Raw genomic sequence first — 22,797 nt, forward strand, 5'->3', positions numbered from 1 at the left:
TATGTGGCGGATTCTGGCTCCCGACAGGCCGCTAACAGTAACCTTCTGCTTGTCCAGCCTAGTGAGTGGGACCTCAGTGTGCCTGACTCTAGAGTCACCTATTACTAGTGTGTTAGGTATGTTATTTCGCCTTAAGGGCTGTGATTGTGCGGCACACTGATTTTGTGTTTTATGTGTTGTCTGGTTTGTGATGGGAAGTGCAGGTTGTTTGGGCGTCTGCTTTGGAGGTCTCTGATGCTTTTGCAGGTTTTTATTTAGACCCTCCGAGTATGATTTGTGTATTTATGTGTATTTTTTGCCAGTGCTGGTTTAGTAGGTCTATGTGTGGCAGGAGGTGTGGTGCAAGTGTTAACCTTCTCCCCTTGACTGTCTGTTCCAGTCTTGGGTGGAGACAGCTTAGCCTCCGGTTTGGCTGTATAATTGCATCTCTCTTATATGTTAGTGTTTTGTGGTAGGAGAAGAAGGTTGTCTGTGTACATGAAGCAGTTGTAATATTGGTTCAGGATACCCAGATTCACCAGCTGGACTGGAGAGTACACCTGAAATTGCCCTTTGGTCATGCCTGAATAGTAGGGTGAGCTGCTTAGTCGCTTGGCTGGTGAGAGGTGAATAAAGAGCCTTGCCCTGCTGGGCAATCAAGTGTCAGGGTATATTAGTGCTTGCTGTTAGGTCTGAGCAGGTGCTGGGCTGTAGGATGCATTTTGAGTGCTTATGTTGAGAGTTAGACTAGTTTCAAGGGAAAAACTGAGGAGGAGACTTAGTGGAGCTTGGAATAATTTAACCCTAGCTAACCGGCACTGCGCGACGCACAAAACCGTGAAAACGTGGTTTTTATAGTAGGGAAATGAAAGAGATAGAAATTAGCCCAAAATGGTCAATAAACTACTAATGTCTGGGCTGGAACCACTCCTCCAGGGACAAGATAGGCTGCTCAAAGCTCATCTTTCTCACAGGTGAACAGAACAACTTTCTTCTATCCAAGTAAGGTATGGGCAACTCAGAAACTTGTAACACAGCCCTGAATTCAGCACTAGCCTGAAACCTGGACTATACTAGCTTAGAAAGGTGGGAAATAAGGAATTTTTTTTTTGAAAAGATAAGGCAAAAACAGTAAAAAAATACACTTAAAACAGTGTACCTCTCCTCTCATTGCAACACTTAGCCCACCCCTCTTCTCTCGCCCTCTTATCAAACAGTTCCTGAGAGGGGCAAACAACTTAAGGCCACCAAGGAGAGCACCCACCCTTGCTTGAGACCTTAACTTTGTACTGGAAAAGCTCACGCTCCCCCCCCCTCCCTCCTTTGAGCCTGCAGTGTCAGCAGAGTTAAAATTCTTCTCTTGGAAAAAAGCCTTGCTTCTGGCCATCACTTCAGCTAGAAGAGTGTCTGAGCTACAAGCACTTATGTCTGTGGAACCCTTCATTATTTTTAATGCTGACAGGGTCTCCCTCAGGACTAACCCTTCCTTTATGCGTAAAGTGGTGTCCAGTGTGGCTCTCAACCAATCTATCCATTTGCCAACCTTCTTCCCTAATCCTCAAAATAAAGGGGAAAGGATCCTGCACTCCTTGGATGTCCACAGACAGCTCAGATTCTACCTTGATAAGACTAAGCCCTTCAGGATATCTGACCAGTTACTAGTCAGTTTTGCACCAGGGGCAGAGGGCAAGGCCATTTCAAAACAAACAATTTCAATATGGATAGCACACTGTATCCATTTCTGCTACAAACACCATGGGAATCCAACCCCTCAGGGGGTCAGAACACATTCCACTAAGGTAACTTCTACCTCTACAGCATTCCTCAGGGGAGTCGGGGAGTCCCTACCAGGGACATATTGGAAGCTGCTACCTGGAGTTCTGTACACTCCTTCACCAAGCATTACCACCTGCCTATCTTTTCCAAATCCAGGGCGGGTTTTGCAACAGCAGTCCTGCAGGTCATACTAGCCAGCCCCAGCTCTTCTTGACTGCCTCCACCCTTTCTTCAGCTGTGGGACTCAATCCAAGTGTGATGATCGCAACATAGAAACATGAAGAACATAGTACAGTTGTGTACACTTAGATGTTCAAGTGTATTCACTGTTGCAGTCCTGGTTTCCCACCAGCCCCCTTGTCTCTCTCTCCTCTCTATTACTCACCCCTTACAGGGCTATTGGTATTTACTTTTACTAGTGGTGTTTTTTTCCCACCATAACTTAGCTCCCTATTTGGAGGGCTACTGACTTATAGGGGCAGGAAAAACTGATGTAGTGGCGTCAGCTGCCTGTTTTTATACCCCTGATAACCTGACGTCAGTCCTGGAGTTACAGCAACCGACACAGAAATACTAAGTCTCTGGTATTTGGGCTGACTGAGGGCTACCTGCAGGCAGATAACCCTAGTGTGATGACTGCAACAGTGAATGCTCTTGAACATCTACATTTATGGTACGTGTACACAACTGTACTTTCTCCGTAAGTCCACCAAGTACTCAGAGCACTATGTCTGGACAGTTCCCATCAGATGTCCTTCAAGAATGCAACTGCAGTCATAACATGTGGGTTGTCCTGCCTCAGGCAGCCCTCGGTCGGCCGGATTCCAAAGTCTGGGTCCGACGTCGGCTGATGTCGCATTCCTCTCCGACGTCAGAGCGGCTGGAGTATATAAGCATCAGCCGACGCCATTTTCTTCAGTCTTTCTTGCCGCGCGGTGCACGTAGCAGAAGCAGTTCGCAAGTGCCGGTCGGTCAGCTCCTGTATTCTATGATACCGAAGTCATCAAAAAAGCTAAGTACCCCGTTGGGGACCTTTTCTTGCCTCAGCCGATGTCAGAAATTACTGAAAAAGTTAACAATTGTCTCTTTTGTGGTAAACAAATACCTCATAAGGATTTCCACTCTTACTGCCTCCCTTGCCTGGGCCCAGACCACGACGTCTCGGCCTGTGTAGCCTGTGCTCGCTTCAACAAGCGCACTCTCAGGCGCCGGGCAGAGTTCGCTGAAGATTTTTTCGGCGATAAATTTGCTTACACCATGCCGTCGGAGGTTCTGACATCGCAAACTCCCAAAAAGCGAAAAGACCGGGACCGACATCCTCGGCCCGTGTCTACCACCGACTCCACGCCAAAACCTAGCGCGAGTGCTCCGGTTCCCTCTGAGACGGTCTCTCCACCGCTCCGAACCGAAGACACCGCATTACCGACGACTCCGATTCCAGATATTACTCCGACGCCAGTTATAGATTTTCCTCCGGATACCGAAACCGAGGAAATGCCCGAGACCATTGCTGTAGACAAGGTCACTCCTGCACGTGGAGCTGCCAGGCCTCCTATGGCCATGTCTATTAAGGCCTACACTAGGGCTAAGGCAGCCAGCAAAACAAAGCATATTGCTTCCAAATCCTTACCTCAGCCGACTCCGGAGACACAAATTATGTCCATGGCTGCTGATTTAATTTCCATGATCAGAGGTTCACAGGCCCATCCTGAGAGAGCATCCCAGCCTCCTCCTGATAAAAGGCCCCGGGTTGAACCCTCTGACCCTTCTCCTTCAGATGAAGACTCTTGAGGGCTCGGTCCACTCTGATAGCCAGGAAGAACTCTTCCAAACCTATGAGGACTCGGATGCAGAAGATTCCATACCTTCGGCCTCCCCTCCTGAGGATATTTCTTTTGGGGAAGTTCTGCACACCATGAGGGAACATTTCAAGTGGCAGGGTCAGGAATATTCTGATTCTAGGAAACGCCTTAGAACTTTCCTTAAGAAGCCTCAGCACAGGCCCTTAGCTATTCCTCCTGTACTTGATGTTCTGGATGATTTGTATTCTGATTCTAGTGCTACCCCTGATTCTCTTCCTCCTGCTCCAGCCAAGCCAGACAGGTATTACAGGGTCCCAGAAACTCATTCCCATTTATTCAGGGCCCATACTGCTGATTTGGAAACTATTTCACAGGGGCCTAAAGGAGTTTCAGCCTCCACCTCAAAAAATCCTTTGCTCTCCAACAGGGAAGCAAGGTCATTAGAGAGATGGGGTAAAAAGGTTTACACATCCACTACCTTATCTATGAGAGCTTTAAATTGCCTTTTTCATATGTTCCAATATCAGGATTATCTCTTAGAAGATTTACAAAAACATTAGCTTCTCCTGATCCTTTAGACAGGAAGACTTTGCAGGAAGCTGTACATAACACTCAGCAAGTAAGCAATCACTTCCTGCAGTGTGGATATGATGCACTGGAAGCTTCATGTAGGGCAGCTATGACAGGGGCAGTGATGCGTAGACATGCTTGGTTAAAAGATCAACCTCTACCAGATCATGTAAAAGCAAAACTTCTGGATGCACCTTTGGAAAAGAACAAGCTTTTTGGTGCAAATGCTAAGGATGTGTTAAAGACCATCGAAGAAAAAGCAAAATCAGTTCAGACTGTGAAAGATTTCCTCCAGGTTCAACCCCCCAGATTCAGTAGGAATTGGCCTTCAAAAAACTGGTCCTTTCCTAATCCAGAAAAGTTTCAAAGGGGTAAGAACAGACGTGGCCGAGGAAGAGGACAGTACAGAGGCCCTTACAGGGGGCGACAATGGCAGCCAGGAAACCAAAGAAGTGACGCAGGGGTTTCACCTGCCCAACAACCACAAACTCAATGACTTTCCTCTACTACCGCCTACCAGGGAACAACTAGAAGCTCCCTTGGGCGGGAAATTATCTCTGTTTGCAGAAAACTGGCACAGACTGACAAAGGACAAATGGATTCTGGACATTATAAACCGAGGGTACAGGTTTCATTTTCATACCTTACCAAGAAAACAAGGCATGCCAAATCTACCACAACATCAAAGGGCAGAGGCTATCAAGCAAATCACTCTGCTGACTCGAATGAAAGCAATAGAAAGAGTTCCACAACAAGAACAAGAACAGGGGTTTTACTCAAGACTGTTCCTTGTTCCAAGAAAAGAATCTCAATGGAGACCAATACTGGACTTGTCCGCATTAAACACCTTTCTCATAGTACCAAAGTTCAAAATGCTGACTCTACAGCAACTCCTTCCCATGCTGGGCAAGGAGTCATGGCTGATTACTCTGGACCTCAAGGAGGCATACCTGCATGTCCCTATCAGACACAGCTGCAGAAGATACCTCAGATTTCTTGCAGGGCCAGAGCATTATCAATTCTCAGCATTGCCATTTGGCTTATCTACTGCCCAGAGTATTTACAAAATGCCTGGCTTCAGTAATTGCTCATTGCAGGCTCCAAGGTATACAAATTTACCCGTACCTGGACGACTGCCTCATACAAGCGGACGACAAATTGATGTTGACAAAAAAACCTGGATTATGTCATACGATTACTTCAAGCTCTGGGATACATAGTCAACTTCCAAAAGTCAAGACTGCAGCCATCCCAGCAAATAATCTTCTTAGGAGCCAAACTAGACACAGCCTCTCAGATGGCTTACCTGACAGAAGACAAGCAAGAGAAGTTAACTCAATACTTCAAAGGTTTAGCAAAACTCACCCAGATGACTGCAAGGAGATTCCTACAGGCCCTGGGTTACATGGCATCCTGCATTCTACTGGTTCCATTAGCAAAACTACACATGAGAAAGCTTCAGTGGTACCTAAAAAGCATTTGGTTTCAACACAGCAGCAACTTGGAGACAATCATGCCACTAATTCCAAGCCTACAAAAGGAATTCCTATGGTGGGCCTCGGTGAGCCAGGAAAACACAGGTATGTCATTCAAAAAACCACAGATAACACAGACCATGACTACAGGCGCCTCAGACCTTGGATGGGGGGCGCACATGGAAGGCAGGTGTATACAAGGACAATGGTCTCCAAAGGAAACACATCTGCATATAAACCAAAAGGAAATGCTGGCAGTAATGCATGCTATCGAGGCTTTTCAACACCAACTCCAGCAAGGCCATTTAATGATATGGACAGACAACACCACTGTGATGTGGTACATAAACAAGCAGGGGGGCACCCACTCTTACCCCCTTTGCAGACTGACAATGCAGCTTTGGGAGAAATCACTGAGTCTAAACATCCAGTTACAATCCCAGTTTGTTCCAGGAAAAGACAATGTGTTGGCGGACAGCCTAAGCAGGAATTTCACAGATCCACACGAGTGGAGGTTACATCCGAAGGCTTTCAGACAACTCACTTCGACATGGGGCAAACCAGAAGGGGACCTATTTGCCTCTCACCTCAATCTTCTACCAAAATTTTGCACAAGGACATACCATCCAAAGGCTTGGAAAATAGATGCCCTTTCATTCAACTGGAACTCCCTAGCAATCTATGCATTCCCACCTCTGCCACTGATGACCTCAGTATTACTAAAGATCAAAGCAGAGAAGCCCAAGGGAATCATAATAGCTCCGGATTGGCCAAGACAACACTGGTACCCACTACTACGGAGCATATGTCACACCAGGAGGTGGGCCCTCCCTCAGTGGCCTCTACTTTTGACTCAACACAATTTCGAAACACTGCATCCAAACCTTCAGACACTGCAGCTAACAGCCTGGGAGATCCCATAAATAACTTCAGCTTATCTCTCTCCAAGGAAGTTCAGCGGATACTAACAGAGGCTCGAAGACCATCCACTAGAAAGGTTTACTTAGGAAAGTGGAAAAGATTCAGCAATTGGAATACCAGCAAGGGACATGATGCATCATTACTGAACATCCCACTCATCTTGGAATATTTGGCAGATATGTTACAGAGCGGCCTCTCATATTCTTCAATAAAGATACATGCATCTGCTATTTCAGCTAGATACAGCACTGATCCTCCTGTTTTCTCTCACCCCTTGCTAAGACAATTCCTCAGGGGAATCAAGAACATTAAGCCACCAAGAAAGGCCCCAGTGCCAGCCTGGGACCTCAATTTTGTCTTAGAAAAACTGACTCTACCTCCTTTTGAGCCAGCAGCTTCAGTTGACTTGAAATTTCTCTCATGGAAAACAGCTTTCCTGTTGGCAATTACCTCAGCAAGAAGGGTTTCGGAGCTACAGGCCCTAATGGCAATACCACCCTTTGTTATTTTCCACAGAGACAGGGTTTCATTAAGGACCAACCCTACTTTTATGCCAAAGGTGGTATCTAGGGTTTCTCTAAATCAAGCCATTCATCTGCCTGCTTTCTTCCCCAATCCTGAGAATAAGGGGGAAAGACTTTTGCATACCCTGGACATTCATAGACAACTTCGATACTACCTGGACAGAACCAAGGCCAGTAGGAAGTCTGAACAGCTTTTTGTAGCTTACGCCCCTGCAGTCCAAGGAAAAGCAATTTCTAAACAGACTATTTCTAAATGGATTGGACATTGCATCAGATTCTGTTATTCCTTTCATGGGAAGACTGTTCCAGCCTATGTCAGACCACATTCCACCAGAGCTACAGCCACCTCTATAGCATTTTTAAGAGGGGTGCCTACAAAGGACATTCTAGAAGCTGCTACATGGAGCTCCGTGCATACATTCTCCAAACACTACAATCTCCCTCTATATTCCAGATCCAGAGCAGGCTTTGCTTCGCAGTCCTGCAGGGTTTGATTGCCACACCATCTCTTTCCTAGAGCATACCTCCTCCCCAGCTAAGCTATGGTATTCTACCCGTGTTATGACTGCAGTTGCATTCTTGAAGGACATAGTACAGTTTTGTACCTACCATAAATGTAGATGTCCGATAGACATGCAACTGCAGTCGGTTTTCCTCCCTCCATACCCCTCTATGCCTAGGGTCCACTCCTATCCCCCTTACTCTTAGCTGGGGATATCTGTTATGGTGTATTTGTTTTATTGCTCATGTATTTGTTTGGAATCCTGTTTTTGTCTTCCAATTTGATTACAGCCTTCCTTGGAGGGCACCTGGCATCTGGGGCAAGAAACACTGAAGAAAATGGCGTCGGCTGATGCTTATATACTCCAGCCGCTCTGACGTCGGAGAGGAATGCGACATCAGCCGACGTCGGACCCAGACTTTGGAATCCGGCTGACCGAGGGCTGCCTGAGGCAGGACAACCCACATGTTATGACTGCAGTTGCATGTCTATCGGACATCTACATTCATGGTAGGTACAAAACTGTACTTTTCTCTTGCCAGCTTGGTCGACATGGGCATACTGAGACAGTGTAGCAACTGCCTTATGTTCAAGGGCAGTCCCCCCTCTCCTAGCACATAATTCTTCTACTTGCGAGAAATGCATTTACATCAGTAAACTGGAATCCATGCTCTCTCGCACCTCAGTCAGTACTCCTGACAAAGAGGAGATTGCCAGTACAAGCACCATGCCACCCATATCACAGAGCCGCACACCCACCTATGAAGGGGTCCTCAACAAAAACTTACCTAAGCAACAGAGACCCCCAAAACACACTCATTCCACACACAACACCAATCACATCACAAGCAGTAGTCAACGCACCAGTGTCTCACAAACACAACCCATTAGGCAAAACAATAAACCAACGCAACCCATAAGGCATAACAGTAAACCAAACATACTAGTCATTGGTGACTCGATAGTGAGACACATTGATATTCCCCTCACCGGGTTGAACAAGGAGAAGGTCCTTATCAGATGTTTGTCAGGCGCTAGAATCCGCCACATCACACACGCTCTTAAGTCTCTCTCAACAGGTATAAGTATGACTCTATCATTGTCCATGTTGGTGTGCACAACTTGAGACATACCTCCATGGACTATATGAAGAGAGACATTATTGAGCTCTGACTATGTGCTTCAGGCAGGTATGACCCTAGCCCTAAGCAGCATCCTACATTCACCAAGAAGGATACCACAATACCAACAAAAAATGTTTGACTTCAACAATTGGTTTAGTTTCTGGTGTCTTTCTAAGGGGATCCAGTATTTGTCTGCCTGGGAAGACATAGTGATAGGCCACAATCCTTTGCCAGAGATGGCCTCCACCTGTCACCCCTAGGGTTCTGTATCTTGGCCAAAGCTGTCGCCTCCCCCATTGTGCCTTTTTTAGGCAATGTCCCAAAGACAAATCTTCCATCATAAAAGATCTGTCAAAAAGCAAATTGAAGGTCATGCTGGTCCGTGCTAGGAGCCTTAATCTGAAAATGCACTCCCTGGAGGCTCTCCTCACACTGGAAGATGCCGATGTCTGTGCAGTCACAGAAAATTGGTTCAGGGCTGCAGAGCGCACCCCTGCCTTACCAGGCTGTACCTCATTCCACACTTTCCCACCTCAAAATGAGGTCGGAAAGACTAAGGGTGGTGAAGTCTCTATCTTCATTAAGGACAGGCACACCTCCAGACTGGTGTACCAACACGACGCACTGGAATTACTCCAGGTGCAGCTGACAGGTGGCAAGACACCCATCCAATTTATAGCCAGCTATAGACCCCCTTCCATGTCTCAGGACACCCACACTTCCTACCTGGACCTACTTGACTCCATCAAGGTACCCCTAACACCCTGATCCTTGGTGACTTCAACTACCCCACCATAGACTGGGTGAACTATTCCTGCATTAATGCACTCACCCAACAATTCCTTGACTTCATCAGCTCTAACGCACTAGATCAGCTGGTCTTATCCCCCACAAGGGGAGATAACATACGGGACCTGGTTCTCACCAACATGGGCAACTGCTGTACCGCTCCCATAGTATGTTCTTCCCTGGTGAGATTTGATCATCAGTCTGTCTCATTCAAAGTTTCTGTCCTACTCAACTCCTCCCCAGCCATAACCAGGCTAAAAACTTCTCAAAAGCTGACTATAACCTCCTAAGGAAGGGTATCAGCAGCTTCACCCCCCCCCCCAGATGATGCAGACAGCTATGCTGAACAGTACGCCAGTGCAGTATACAAACACCTATACAACTGCATGGACTCAGCCATACCCAACTGAACTAAAATCTGCTCCTCAAGGACATTCTTTATCAACAGGCTTTACAACAAAAGGAAGAAACTGTTGTCCAAGGGTAAAAGGAACAAATTCCAAATAGGAAAAACTCCCTCCGCTTCCTCAACAAACAAATTAGATCACTAGTGAAAACCTCCAAATCCAATTATGAGTAGAAACTAGCCTCCAAAACAAAGGGAAACCGCAAGTCCTTCTATAGTTACATTAGGGACCTCCATGGCAAAGCCCAAGTTTGTTCCAAACTAGTACTTAATGATACCATTTACACTGATCCTGCCGACTGAGCCAACCTTCTGGCTGATAGGTTCAGCACAAACTTCACCCCCTTATTGCGCCACAAAGGCCCAGCCAACATCCTCAATACTTGTCCCACACTTCACATCTCTGTAGATCATGCTAAAGGCCCTACCCAAGGCAAAGAACACAGCTTCCATGGGAGCTGATGGTATCCCAGGCTGTATTCTGCACAGTCTCCAACAAGAACTAACTTCACCATTGAGCACCCTGTTCAACCACAGCCTAACTACAGGCTTCGTCAGCAGAGTGGAGAACTGCCATCGTCATCCCTTTACACAAAGGTGGTGCCACTACTGACCCAGGAAACTATCGCCCCATCAGCTTGACAAGTCTGATCTGTAAAGTCATGGAGTGTATTATTATGGATCTCATAAACAAGGACATGGGCAATCTCCAAGCACTCGACCCCACCCAATTCGGATTTGTCAGGGGCAGATCTTGCCTATTGAACCTAGTTGACTTCTTTGAGACTGTCAGCAAGGCCCTGGATGAGGGAAAGTCAGTACATACAGCTTACCTTTACCTGGCCAAGGCTTTTAACACAATCACCCACTCGGGGCATCATCGAAAAGCTAACACAACTTGGTGTTAATCCATGTCTAGACAGATGGGTGGCCAGCTGTCTCACAGGTAGGACCTGCAAGGTCAAAGTAGGTGCTGCCACTTCGACCCCAGACCTGTCACTAGTGGTGTTCCCCAGGGATCTGTCCTGGGACCCCTACTGTTTGGCATATAATTCTCAGAGGTCCAGGCAAAGACAAAGGGCCTGTGGCTGACCAAGTGTGCGGATGACTCTAAGTTGGGTGCTGTCATTGACTCCCCAGTTGATATTAACATACTGCAAGAAGGCCTCCCAGCTACAAATAAGTGGTGCCAAAGTCATGGCCTTAAGTTAAATGCAAAAAAATGTATTATCATACCATTCAGAGAAAACACGTCCCCTACTGATTATCACATCAACGGCAACACCCTAAGCACACAACCTGTCATGAGAGACCTGGGTACTCAGGTTGACAAAAATCTCACTTTCGACCATCATGTGGCAGCTGTGGTCAGAAAAGCCTTTTACTTGGTTCATCTTATAAGTAAAGGGATTGCATCCAGAAAAAAAGGAGGTTGTTACCGCTCTGTACTCCTCCCTTATTAGACCTATGATGGAGTATTATGCCCTGTTTAGTATATACCTCTCCAAACACCTGCACCAACTGGAAAGGCCAAAGAAATACCTCACAATGAGAATCCATGGCCTCCAACACCTATCCTGTGTGGACAGGCTTAAATCACACAACTCCGTATCATACAGATTGCTCAGAGGAGATCTGTGTCTCGCCTAGCAATATCAGACCCTGCCCTACTAGAGATGCTCCATGTCTGTAAGTGTAACTCCTCACACTTTATCTGCTCGATAGGCCTAAATCTAATATGTGACATCAACACAACCTGCTGGAGATACTGGTGGTCTTCCAGAGGCTGCACCGTCTCTGGAATTGACTTCCCATACATGTCAGAGTACCTCACTGACCCTCTTCAAATGCAATCTTGATGAGTGGATGGGAAACCATAAATTTGTCCCAGGGGTTCCACATTTGCCCTCATTGACAGGGGCGACAGGTGTTGACTTGGGTCTCTTCTTTGGGATAAACTCTTGGCTAGGCTTGTAAGGGCCCCAGGGCCATTAGCCTAATAACCTCCTATGATCTTGTTCTTTCTTTGGATGCAAGTTTTCCTCCTTGGTACCTTAGGTTGATGTTCTTCCTGGGGCACTCCGTTCTGAGGATGGTATGTGCGGGTCACTTTTATGGCTGACATTTGCCTTGCAGCCTGTGTGTGACATCCCACATACCTAGCAGTGGTAAAAGGCTTTTATATACTGGCTGGATGCTGAGATCATTAATGGCAGGGAATCTCTCATGTAATGAATACTGCAACATGGAAGAGAAGAACATCTGTAGTTATGGTAAGATTTTACAAAACTATTCTCTCTCCTTTCTTGTGGAAATGGCCAAGGGCAATTTTACTATAAGCTCTGTCACAAACTGGTTCTACTCACACAAGACCCATTATTGAATAAGTGCCTCCTTTGGCATGTACCTTTCCAAGCACATGCAGCAGTTGGAGAGACCACAGAGATTCCTGACCAGGAAAATCCAGGGTCTCAAACACCTATCCTATACAGATAGGCTAAAAGACCTGTCTTCTACTCAGTCTCATACAGACTGCTCAGAGGTGCCCTGTGTCTGGCATACAAGGCCATCTCAGACTCAGCCTTGATGGAGTTGCTGCATATATGTAAGTCAAACTCCACTTGCGCATCCCTCACGCAAGGTCTCAACCTGGTGTGTGACAGTAATAGAACTTGGTGGGATAGATTTGTGTCTCAACGATGGCCCCATCTGTGGAATAGACTTTCTGTCTGTCAAGCAGAGTACCTCACTAGCCCTCTTTAAGAGGAACCTGGGCGACTGGATGGGAAACAGAAAATAAACCCCTGGGATCCCACCTATGTCCCTGTTGGACAGGGAAAACAGGTGCTGACTTTGTGGGAGCATGGGTGAAATTCTTGTCTAAGCTTATGAGGGCCTCCAGGCCAATAGCCTAGTATCGTCCTATGAACCTAAGACAGGGAATATTTAATGTCTAACTGCCTGAATAATAAAGTCTTAATACCTTTTAGTTACCTTATTTTCTGAGGATGTGAAGCAGGTATTAAAGGGGGCAAGAAAACCTGATACTCGAAAACATTGTATTAGCAAATGGAAAAGGTTTTCTAGTTAATGCCAAGATAAGAACTAGGACCCTTTAAAGGCTAGTGTTTTACTTCTCCATCAAGATCCACCTGTTGGCTGTTTTAGCATGTGCCCCCACAGATCCCCATCTTTTAGTACATTCACTTATAAAAATGTTTTTGAAAGAGGTGCTGCATACCAAAATTCCTAGAAAACAGGTGGCTCCTTCAGATCTTAATTTTGTCTTGGAAAAATTAAATCTTACCCCATTTGAACTTGATTAAGGCTTGCTTAAGGTTCTTAACATGGAAAACAGTTTTACTCGTTGCTCTACTTTGCAAGAAATGTTTCTGAGTCACAAACTCTTATAGTGGGTCAACAATATTTTGTTTTCCACAAAGTTAATAAATCTTTCTTTTGTGTCTAAAGTAGTGTCACAGTTTACTTTGAGTCAAGTTCTCCATCTCCCTGTCTTCTTTCCAGAAACTAAAATGTGGGAGAAAGGATATGCCTTCCTTTGGATGTTCACAGACAGCCCTGAATTTATCTTGTCCGAACAGAAACTTTCAGGAACTCTGATCACTTCATTTATTTTGGATGTATGAAGAAAGCACAGTCCTTATCAAATGAGATTATTTCTAAATGGTTGTCTCATGCTTTTGTTCTACCCACCATGAAAAGCAATTCCATGCAAGGTAAAGACACATACTGATTAGAGCCTTGGCTTCACATGCAGCTTTTTGGAAAGGGTTGTATTCTGGAAGTATTCTAGAAGTAGTAATTTGATCTATTCATACCTTTACAAAACAGTATAAAAACTGTATTTCTTCTCCATGTCTTGTACATGCTTTGCTAGGACCATTCTCCAGGGGCTTCTGGACTCTCATTTTTCCTCCTGCCAGTCAGATTAAGCCATGGTAGTCTACTCATAAAGTTACAGCTGCTATAGCAGTGACCAATATAGTGAGCATAGTGTAAGTAAACCTACCATTACAGTAGATGTTCAAATGATCTCTACTGCAGAAACCACCTTCATCCCCCTATTTTTATATGTTTTGTTGCCAGAGTGAGGACGTTTCAGGGCTCTAGCCTCCTCTCTCATTAAAAATGTCCAGTATTATGATAAAATTTATTATTACACGCAATACCTGGACAACATTTTTATTATCATAAAAGGAGATAATGAACTAGTCAAAAATTTCCTTCAATACCTTAGTAGTACTACTCAGTTTTTGTCCTTTACCTATTCGTACCATATGGGACGTATTTCTTATTTGGATGTGGACCTAGCCAAGGCTAGGGTAAATGAAAGATACATGGCCAAAACCTTCAGGAAGGATACTTATTCTAACTCGTTTCTACACTTCTCTAGTGCCCATCCATTACACCAGAAGACATCAGTTGTCAAGGGGCAACTTGTAAGAGCAGCCCCAATTGTCTTGGATAATCATGATTTTCTAGTTGAATGTGACCTGTTGAGAAGTATGTTTTTAAAATGAGGTTACCCAGCTACACTATTGAATGACCTGATGGATGAGGTCCAAAGGAAACATGTACTCTGAGGTCACTTTAAACCTATTTTGACCAATGTAATTTTAAATGCATCCAGTGGTCTTGATGAAGGGACAAGGCAATGTAGTAACCCTTTGGACAACAATATTAATTATTGTTTGACTTTTTCTACACTTTTTTGTATGGATGCGTGGGGTATTAAGCAGATTTTAATCAAAAATTGGTGTTTGATCAAGAGTGATAATTCTCTTGGCCCAAGTATTGAGGTTTATTTTTAGAAGGGGTCAAAATTTGAAGAGCATCTTGGAGCTGGATCGGGAAGTTAACACTAGGTGGCCAGGTATGTTTAAATGTGAAGCCTTCCCCTATTGAACATACATAGAAGTGGGGAATTCCTTTTGTGTTAGGGGAAGTAAATACAAAAGTGAGAGTAGATACAATTGTAATAAGAAAAGTGTCATGTATCTTGCAAGATGTCAATCCTGCCCTATTTTTTATGTAGGGAAGACTGACTGGAGATTGAGGGAGCGACTGTATGAACATACATGTAGTATCAGGAAAGCTAAGGCTGAGAATGCCCTAGCTAAGCATGTGTCTTTAAACCATGGCCATTCGTTTCTATTTAGAATTATTGATCAAGTACAATGTGCGGAGAGGGGTGGTCCAAATTCTTTAAAGTTGGAACAACAAGAATTATTTTGGAAATTAGGTTGGATGCATACAACCAACCAGGTTTGAATGATGTATGTTCTATACTTTGTATGCTAAAATTGAGAAGTTTGGTTAGATGAACAGTTTAGTTTAAATATATGCATTTCTTTGTAATATTTGAAAAATTCTTCATTGTATTTGTTGTGTTTTTTATGGGGGTTTGTGTTTAGTTACTTAACTGATTAATTTTGGGGAGGAGTTTTTGTGAACATGTGACCTAAATGAGAGCTATTTATTGTAAGAGCACTTTGTTATGTTTGTCTGATGAAGTTTGGTTATTGTATCAAACGAAAAAGCGCTTATTTTTTTTGTTTTTATTAAAACAGTGGTGTGGTGATTTCTGCCGTTGCCGTTTTGTTACTTTTTAAGTGTGTTTTTTGCTATTCCGATTTGTTTTGTCCTAACGTCTGCAATAAAGTCTTAGAGATTACAAAAAAATAGACACCTTCTTAAAGGTCTGTCACTATGATAAGTACACATATTTTCCTTTTATCAAAACAATAAACAGTGGTTAATGTTTTTGTTACATTTGTGTGTGTTAGTGGGTGTCATAGCAAAGAAGGTAATACATGCATTTGTTTTATATTTTATGAGAGAGTTATATTATGATGAATGAACAGCTTTCTAAGTAAAGAGTGACTCTTGTATGGTCAGTATATTGTATTTGTTTCATATGTGTGCATGTGTCATTTGATGATGATGACAGAGTGACTCAGATTAAATTGTTTCAATCAATTGTTTTAGAAGCCTTTAGTTTTTGTAAGTTTTCATAGTATTTTCACCACTGAATGACTTGTCAGGGAATGCTGTATCCCCCTCATCAGTTGATAAAAAAGTGGAAGTTGACGTGCTGCGAAGTTTTTCATTCAGTTCATTTTTCAGTCTTAATTGAACAGTCATTAAAGTTGGCTAAGGATGGATTTCTATGGGAAATTCCCTTAGAAGTAAGAATATAACCAATACCTCAACCAGCACTGGGGTCTCTTGCTTGCATTTCATATCTGTTGCAATATCTTTGCTAACCTAACACAGTTAATTTTAATAACAGCAAGTGTGTATAACGATTGTATATTATATATTTAAAAGTTAACATTTGAATAAACAACTGATTTGTATGACTCAGTTGTAAACTGTTTTTTTTTAGGGAGTGAGATAGGGAGATGCTTTTAAACATGTTTTGAACCGATAACTTAAGTTGTACATCTTGCCACTTTTTTCACTGTTGAAATGAACTGTTAGAAACTGTTGTGTTAGATTATCTGCTCACGTTACTTATGTGTGATATATGGAAGTTCGGCTGTTTGGTTTCCTCATTCAGAAATGTGTTGGAGTTTGATACTTTTATGTTATTCACTCAGTTATTTTGCATTTAACATAACTTACATTGCATATATTACAAACTGGCCAACCTAATGGATTTGTTAATTTTGTGTTTTTGATTCTAGATGCAGACCACGTATGTTCTACAAAGCCTTCATCTCCGGATTCCAGAATTTTTTTATAACACTGGTTTAAATTCTAGTTCAAATTCTACTCAAACGCAAACCCATTTGGTAAGGAAATTGCGTGGTGTTTGTTTGTTCACATTTGCCTACCAGGGTAAGGAATTGATTTCAGTAAACCATTTCAGATGCTGATCAAGTAGAAAAAAAAATTATGGTAAAAGACAAAAGTAAAATGCACACACACCCTTCTAACACCCCCTTTCTTATTTAAAGGATTGCATGCAAATGTGACAAACATTTTGGTACAGATGTGTTATCTACCAACTATTAACTGAATGATTTAGTGTGTTGTGTAATATTGTTTTACAATACACAAGATACTGAAGTAAGTAGGTTAGGGTAGGTGAGTACAACGAGGAAGAGGAATAGAAAAAGTATAATAAAGGAGGATAAATGAGGATTAATTATGGTTGGCCCAGTTAGTTCTTAGACTTAGTGAAGGCAGACATTTGGAAGGGATGTACATAGTGAAGAGGGTTATGTTAGGAGATTTCTAAAGGTTCATTTGCAGTTTGCTAATTTGATAAGTTTTTAGAGCTGATTTGAACCCTTGAATAGGCAGAATGATTTCTGGTAACGGGAGGAAAAGGTTTCCAGAGTCTTTGTGCATGAACAGAGAAGCTATGGTTAGTTAAGTGAAGTTTTGTCAAGGGAATTTGAAGAGTGGGTACATGCTGCTTGAAGTACCCCAAAGATGATAATGAATAGTCCTAGCTGAGACTTTGTTTACTAGAAAGGAAAGGATAAGGATTCCTGCATAATCAGTTTGCAGAGAAACAAACCTAGTAGTAGTAGTAATGACAGGTGATCAAAGGTATAGGTAGATTTAAAATTAGAAAGAATGCAAGGCTCAGTAATAGTGTGTGTTTAGAGACTTGGATCATCAAGAGAAAGGTAAGAATATTGGTAGCTTTCTTTTAAGTTTCACAGGGCGATGCTTTACACTATAATATGCTGCCTACAGTTGATAATGGTGTGATTTTGGGAACTTAACTAACTAGATTTATTTGATGACATTTGTTAACTAGGCAATTGCAGTATGTTTTCAAGGGCTGTCTAGGGATATTTTTTTATTGAGTGTATTTAGGCATATTTTTCTGCATCGCACTAGCAGGTCCTGGAATCTTAGCCATTCTTACCCTCTGTGATGAGATAAGTCACTGTTAAAACTCTGGAATGCAACAGAACTTGACAGAATTGCTCAGTCATGTATAATAGAACTATGAGAATGAGGAATGATCTCATCTTAACATTCCTTAGAGAATGGGTGACCTGTGTATCGCCACTCTGATTAGTTTCATAGGTGTGTACTAGGCTAATGGCCCTGGAGTCTTTACAAGCCTAGCCCATAGAAGTGGTGCCTGATGTTAGTTCCCAGTGCCTGTATCAAGTAGAGCCACTGGAGTGATCCCCGGGGTGAACTTTCTATTACCTGTCCACTCATCAAGATTTCTCTTGAAGAGGGACAGCAAGGTGCTCTGCTTGACATGTATGGGAAGTCTGTTTCAGAGCATGGGCAGTCTCTGGGTAAGGAACCTGTCCCTCCAGCATATTCTGTTGATTGTGGTAATGAGGTTGAGGTCTTGGGAGCGTGTGGTGTGGAGGAATTGGGATTTCTTTAGATGTAGCATTTCTAACAGAGCTGGGTTAGACATGGCTTTGTAAGTCAAGCACAGATCGCCTCTAAGTAGGCAATATGAGACAGAATAGCTGGAGTCTTTTGAGTCTGTCCGTATAAGATGTGTTTAATACCTAGGATCCTCTTCATGAGGTACTTCTGTGGCATCTCCAGCTGTTGCAGATGTCTAGTGAGGTACATGGCAAATGAGGCATTGTACTCGATGATTGATCTAATGAGGGAAGAGTAGAGTTAGACGATGACCTCTTTCTTCCTGGAAGCAAAACCCTTGGTAATGAGATGTGCCACATAGAAGGACTTTCTGACCACAGTGGCAATGTGGTTGGTTGAAGGAGAGGCTACTTGTCTACCTGTGTCTCCAGATCTCTTATAAGGCCTTCAGTGTTCAGTGGGCTCCCATCGATGTGGTAATTAGTGGGAACGGAGTCTTTACCAAAGAGAATGACAGATTTTTTGGCATTAAGCTTAAGGTCTGGTTTCGACATTAGTCATTGGTCTCAGTGAGGCCTTTCTGTAGGATGTCTACATCACTTGGGGAATTAATAATGGATCCCAGCTTGCAGTCATCTTCATACTTGGTCAGCCAGAGTCTCTTTGTGTTGGCCTGGACTTCTGAGAAGTAGATGCAGAACAAGAGAGGACCCAGGATCGATCCCTGTGGGACTCCACTTGTGACTGGTCGTCAGTCTGACTTGAAGTCTACTACTTTCACACTGTGTGTTCTATCTGTGAGCCAGTTTGCAACCCACCTAGTGATATAGGGGTTGATGCCTAGTTTAGTGAGTTTATCAATAATTAACGAGTGAGGAATGGTATCAAAGGCCTTGGCCCAGATCGAGGTAGGCTGTATGCACTACCTTATCTTCATCCACAGACCTGGTGACTGACTCAAAGAAGACAACCAGGTTGAGCAGGCATGATCTCCCTTTCACAAAGCCAAATTGCATGGGGTCTAGAGTTTGGAGATTTTCTATATCTGTGTTGATCAGGTCCATGATGATGTGCTCCATATCTTTACATATCAGACTCGTCAGGCTAATGGGGAGATAATTCCCAGGGCCTGTAGTTGTCCCCCTTTATGGAGAGAGATGACTGTAGCAGTGCGCCATTCTGTAGGAACAAAGCCTGAGTTGAGGCTGTGACTGAACAGGGCACAAAGATGTGGTGCCGTTTCACTTTGTAGTTCATGTAGAACACAGCCAGGGATATTATTGGGTCCCATGGAAGCTGTATTCTTGGCCTTGGACAATGCAGCTTTAACCTGTGCTGGGTGCCTGGCATTCTTCCGGTATTGTGATTGGTCATTTGGGGGGGGGGGGTAAAGTTGGCACTGAATCTGCTGGCCAGTATGTTGGCGCCATATAGGAGGTACCATTGTGCAGAAATTTGGAGCAAATCTGGGTATTGCCATGAAGGTTCTTGATATAACTATAGAAGGCTTTGTGATTGTTATTAGTGTCTGCCACATTTCTGCCTTCATAGCTGGCTTCAGAGGATTTGATGAGGGATCTCAACTTTTTCTTAAGGCTAATAATGGAGTTTATGCAGTGTTGGGACTTTTTTTCTGCAACAGTTTCTTCCTTCTGTTGTAGAGTTTATTGATGGCAGAGGACCACCAGATTGGCTTCCATTTTTTGGAGGAGAGCATCTTGGTTCTGTTAGGTATGGCTGGTTCCATGCATTTATGTACATGTTCGTACAGTGCATTGATGTATGATTTGGCATTCAAGCAGCTATTTTCCATTGGCATGGTGTACCGTGAAGTTAGCCACCTCTGTTTTAGGAGCCCAAAGTCAGCTTTGGAGAAGTTTTTTAAGGTGATTACCTTTGCGGTGGTGTGTGGGTGAGATGTGGATTTCCATGGTGATTAGTTTATGGTCAGATCTGACCAGGGAGGGATTGACTAATGGTGTAGAGCAATGGTCGCCCATGTTAGTAATAACCAGGTCAGGGATGTTGCTTCCTCTAGTGGGGGTCAGAACGAGCTTGTCCAGGGCATTGGAACTGATGAATTCTAGGAAGCGTTGGGCCACTGTATTGGTGCTTGAGTAGTTCTCCCAGTTGATGGAGGGGTAGTTGAAGTCACCTGGTATGAGAGTGTTGGGTTGGACCTTGATAGATTCCAGGGTGCTTAGGAGCGTGGATTGAGAGTCTAGGAACATGGTTGGGGACCTATATCAGGCTATGACCTGGATCTCCATCTTACCCAATGTTAGTTGTACCTGAAGTATTTCAGATGCATTATGCTGGGCTACTAGTCTGGAGGTATGCATATCCTTTATGAAAATGGAGACACCACAGCCTTTGGAGCTACGGTCCATGTTTTGGGGCCGGAAGGTGTGGAATGCGTTATAGTTTGGTAGCTCCAGGGTGCTTTCTGCTGCTTTAAACCAGGTCTCCGTTACAGCACAAATGTTCTCCATTTTGAGGAGTGCTTTGAGCGAGTGCATCTTGAGATTTAGACTTCTAGCGTTGAGCAGCATGACCCTCAGATTGCATTTATTTATAGCTGGTATTGTGGTAATTTGGTCTTTGGAACACTGCCTAAAAAGGCACTATAGGGATGGCAAGAGCCTTAGCCAGTACCTAGAAACCCAGGGGTGACAGATGCAGGCCACCTCTGGCAAAGCATCGAGGTCTGTCAATCCTGTCATCCCAAGCAGACAGATACTGGATCCCTAGCCAATTGGTGAAGTCAGTCATTTTTTGTTTGCACTTTGGTATCATTCTGGGTGGTGGTAGGATACTGCTCAGGGCTAGGGTCATACCTGCCTGGGCAACATAATCCAAAAGTCCACCATGTCTCTTTTCATGTATTTCAGGGAGGTCCATCTTAGGTCATTCACACCCACATGGACAATGAGAGAAACATACTTGTACTTGTTGTGGAGTGATGTGAGTGCGTGTGTTGTGTCGGTTTCTGGCACCTGATAGACAGCTGACTGTTACCTTCTCCTTATTCAACCTAGTGAGTGGGACATCTGTGTGCCTCACTGTTGAGTCACCTGTGATTAGTGTATTGGGCAAGGTGTTTAGCCTTAGGGGCTTAGGTTGAGGGGCACACTATGGAGGTGAGCTTTGTGTCCTGTGGTTTGTGCTGTGTTGTTGTTGTTGAGTATGTTTCTGTCTTGGAGGTTTCTGGCTGTTTGGGTAAATTTCTATTGAAAGGTGAGTGTGTAGTTTGTGTTTTGGAAAATGAACGTTCTTCATCAGGGTGTTAATGTACAAACAAGTCCACCACTTCATGGCAACATTATTAAGTTGCGATGGAACTCAAACAATAAAAATGCCAAAGGCTGCCATTATTTGCATTTGGCTAAACAGGTGTTTTACTTTTTAGTGAGTGTAAAATTAAAACAAAAAGATAATTAAAAAAATAAAACTAGAAAAGTGTGTTTGTGTCTCGTTGTGTAACCTGTATGAGTGCTTACATTCACGAAAGTGAAGTGAGAGAGAAAGAGATCGAGCAGTGGCTGCAACAGGTACTCCTTTAGTTTGTTTTCATTAAAAATTGAGGTTTGCATAACTCTCAACATCTTAGCTCAATCTGGACAAAGCCTAAAATAATGGGGGAAGCCTCAAAAACGGGGACAGATTTTAAATATTGCTAAAATAAGAGGATTTATGTTGGCATGCATTTTCTGAAGGATTTGAAGTCTGAAACTCAATTCTTAGTCATTATTTAGTGACTTCAGCCTCCAATAATTTGCAAGCAAACCACAAATTTTATGAGGAACAGACAAAACGGGAAAAATCTGGGCATTCTATGAAAATCTGGACACTTGAGAGATGTGGAGGTATAAAACTTTTAAAGGCTGGCATTATTAGCTGAGTTTAGAGAATGGGCTTACTGTACATCAGTATCCTGATTGGAGAATGAGCGTTCTCCAGCAGGTTGTTAATGTGCAGGTAATGCCCACTGAAAAATGAGTCCATCCCTTCATGGCAGCTTATCAAGCCGCCATGGAGCTCGAACTGAGAAAACGGAACACCCGCCATTATTTTATGCTCGCTAAGCAGCGCTTTTGCTGTTTAGCCAGTGTAAAATAAAATAAAAGTAAAAAAAAGTATGTAGTCAAACTGCTGTTTTGCACTGGCTAAGCAGCACTTCTGCTGTTTATCGAGTGTAAACTTAAAAGTGTGTATGAGAGACAGAGAGAGTGCGTATGCATTTATGATAATACGAGAGAGATGATCGTGTATGTGTGTGCTTGTGTGAGTAAGTGGTGCATGAAAGCAGAATGGTATGTGTGTGTGTCTGTTGGGGGGGGGGGGTAGTAAAGAGTGAAAGTGATCGACCATACCTCTCAACCACTTACTGCAAGAAATCTGGACAAAGCCCAACAAAATGGGTTGGCAAAGGCCTAAAAATACGTACAGATATTAAATATTACTCTTATAAACTTAGAGAGTTATTACAGCAACAGAGATTGTTTTAACATGCATTTCTGAAGGATTTGAAATCTGAAACTCAAATGTATGCTATTTTTTACTGACTTCACTCCTCAGATCATCCCAGG

The 22,797-nt window shown here is 43.5% G+C and overlaps 1 protein-coding gene across 1 annotated transcript in view; it reads left to right on the forward strand.

Annotated features, from left to right (window-relative positions):
- Positions 1 to 22,797, forward strand: part of SLC15A4 (solute carrier family 15 member 4) — a 1,071,506-nt gene that overhangs the window by 303,935 nt on the left and 744,774 nt on the right. Inside the window, exon 4 of the mRNA XM_044068344.1 lies at positions 16,579 to 16,686. Coding sequence (XP_043924279.1) covers positions 16,579 to 16,686 — 108 coding nt within the window. The remainder of the gene's footprint in view (positions 1 to 16,578; positions 16,687 to 22,797) is intronic.

The sequence above is a fragment of the Protopterus annectens genome, chromosome 4.part0, assembly GCF_019279795.1.
Source record: "Protopterus annectens isolate FY-2018-M chromosome 4.part0, PAN1.0, whole genome shotgun sequence".
Classification (NCBI taxonomy): domain Eukaryota; kingdom Metazoa; phylum Chordata; order Ceratodontiformes; family Protopteridae; genus Protopterus; species Protopterus annectens.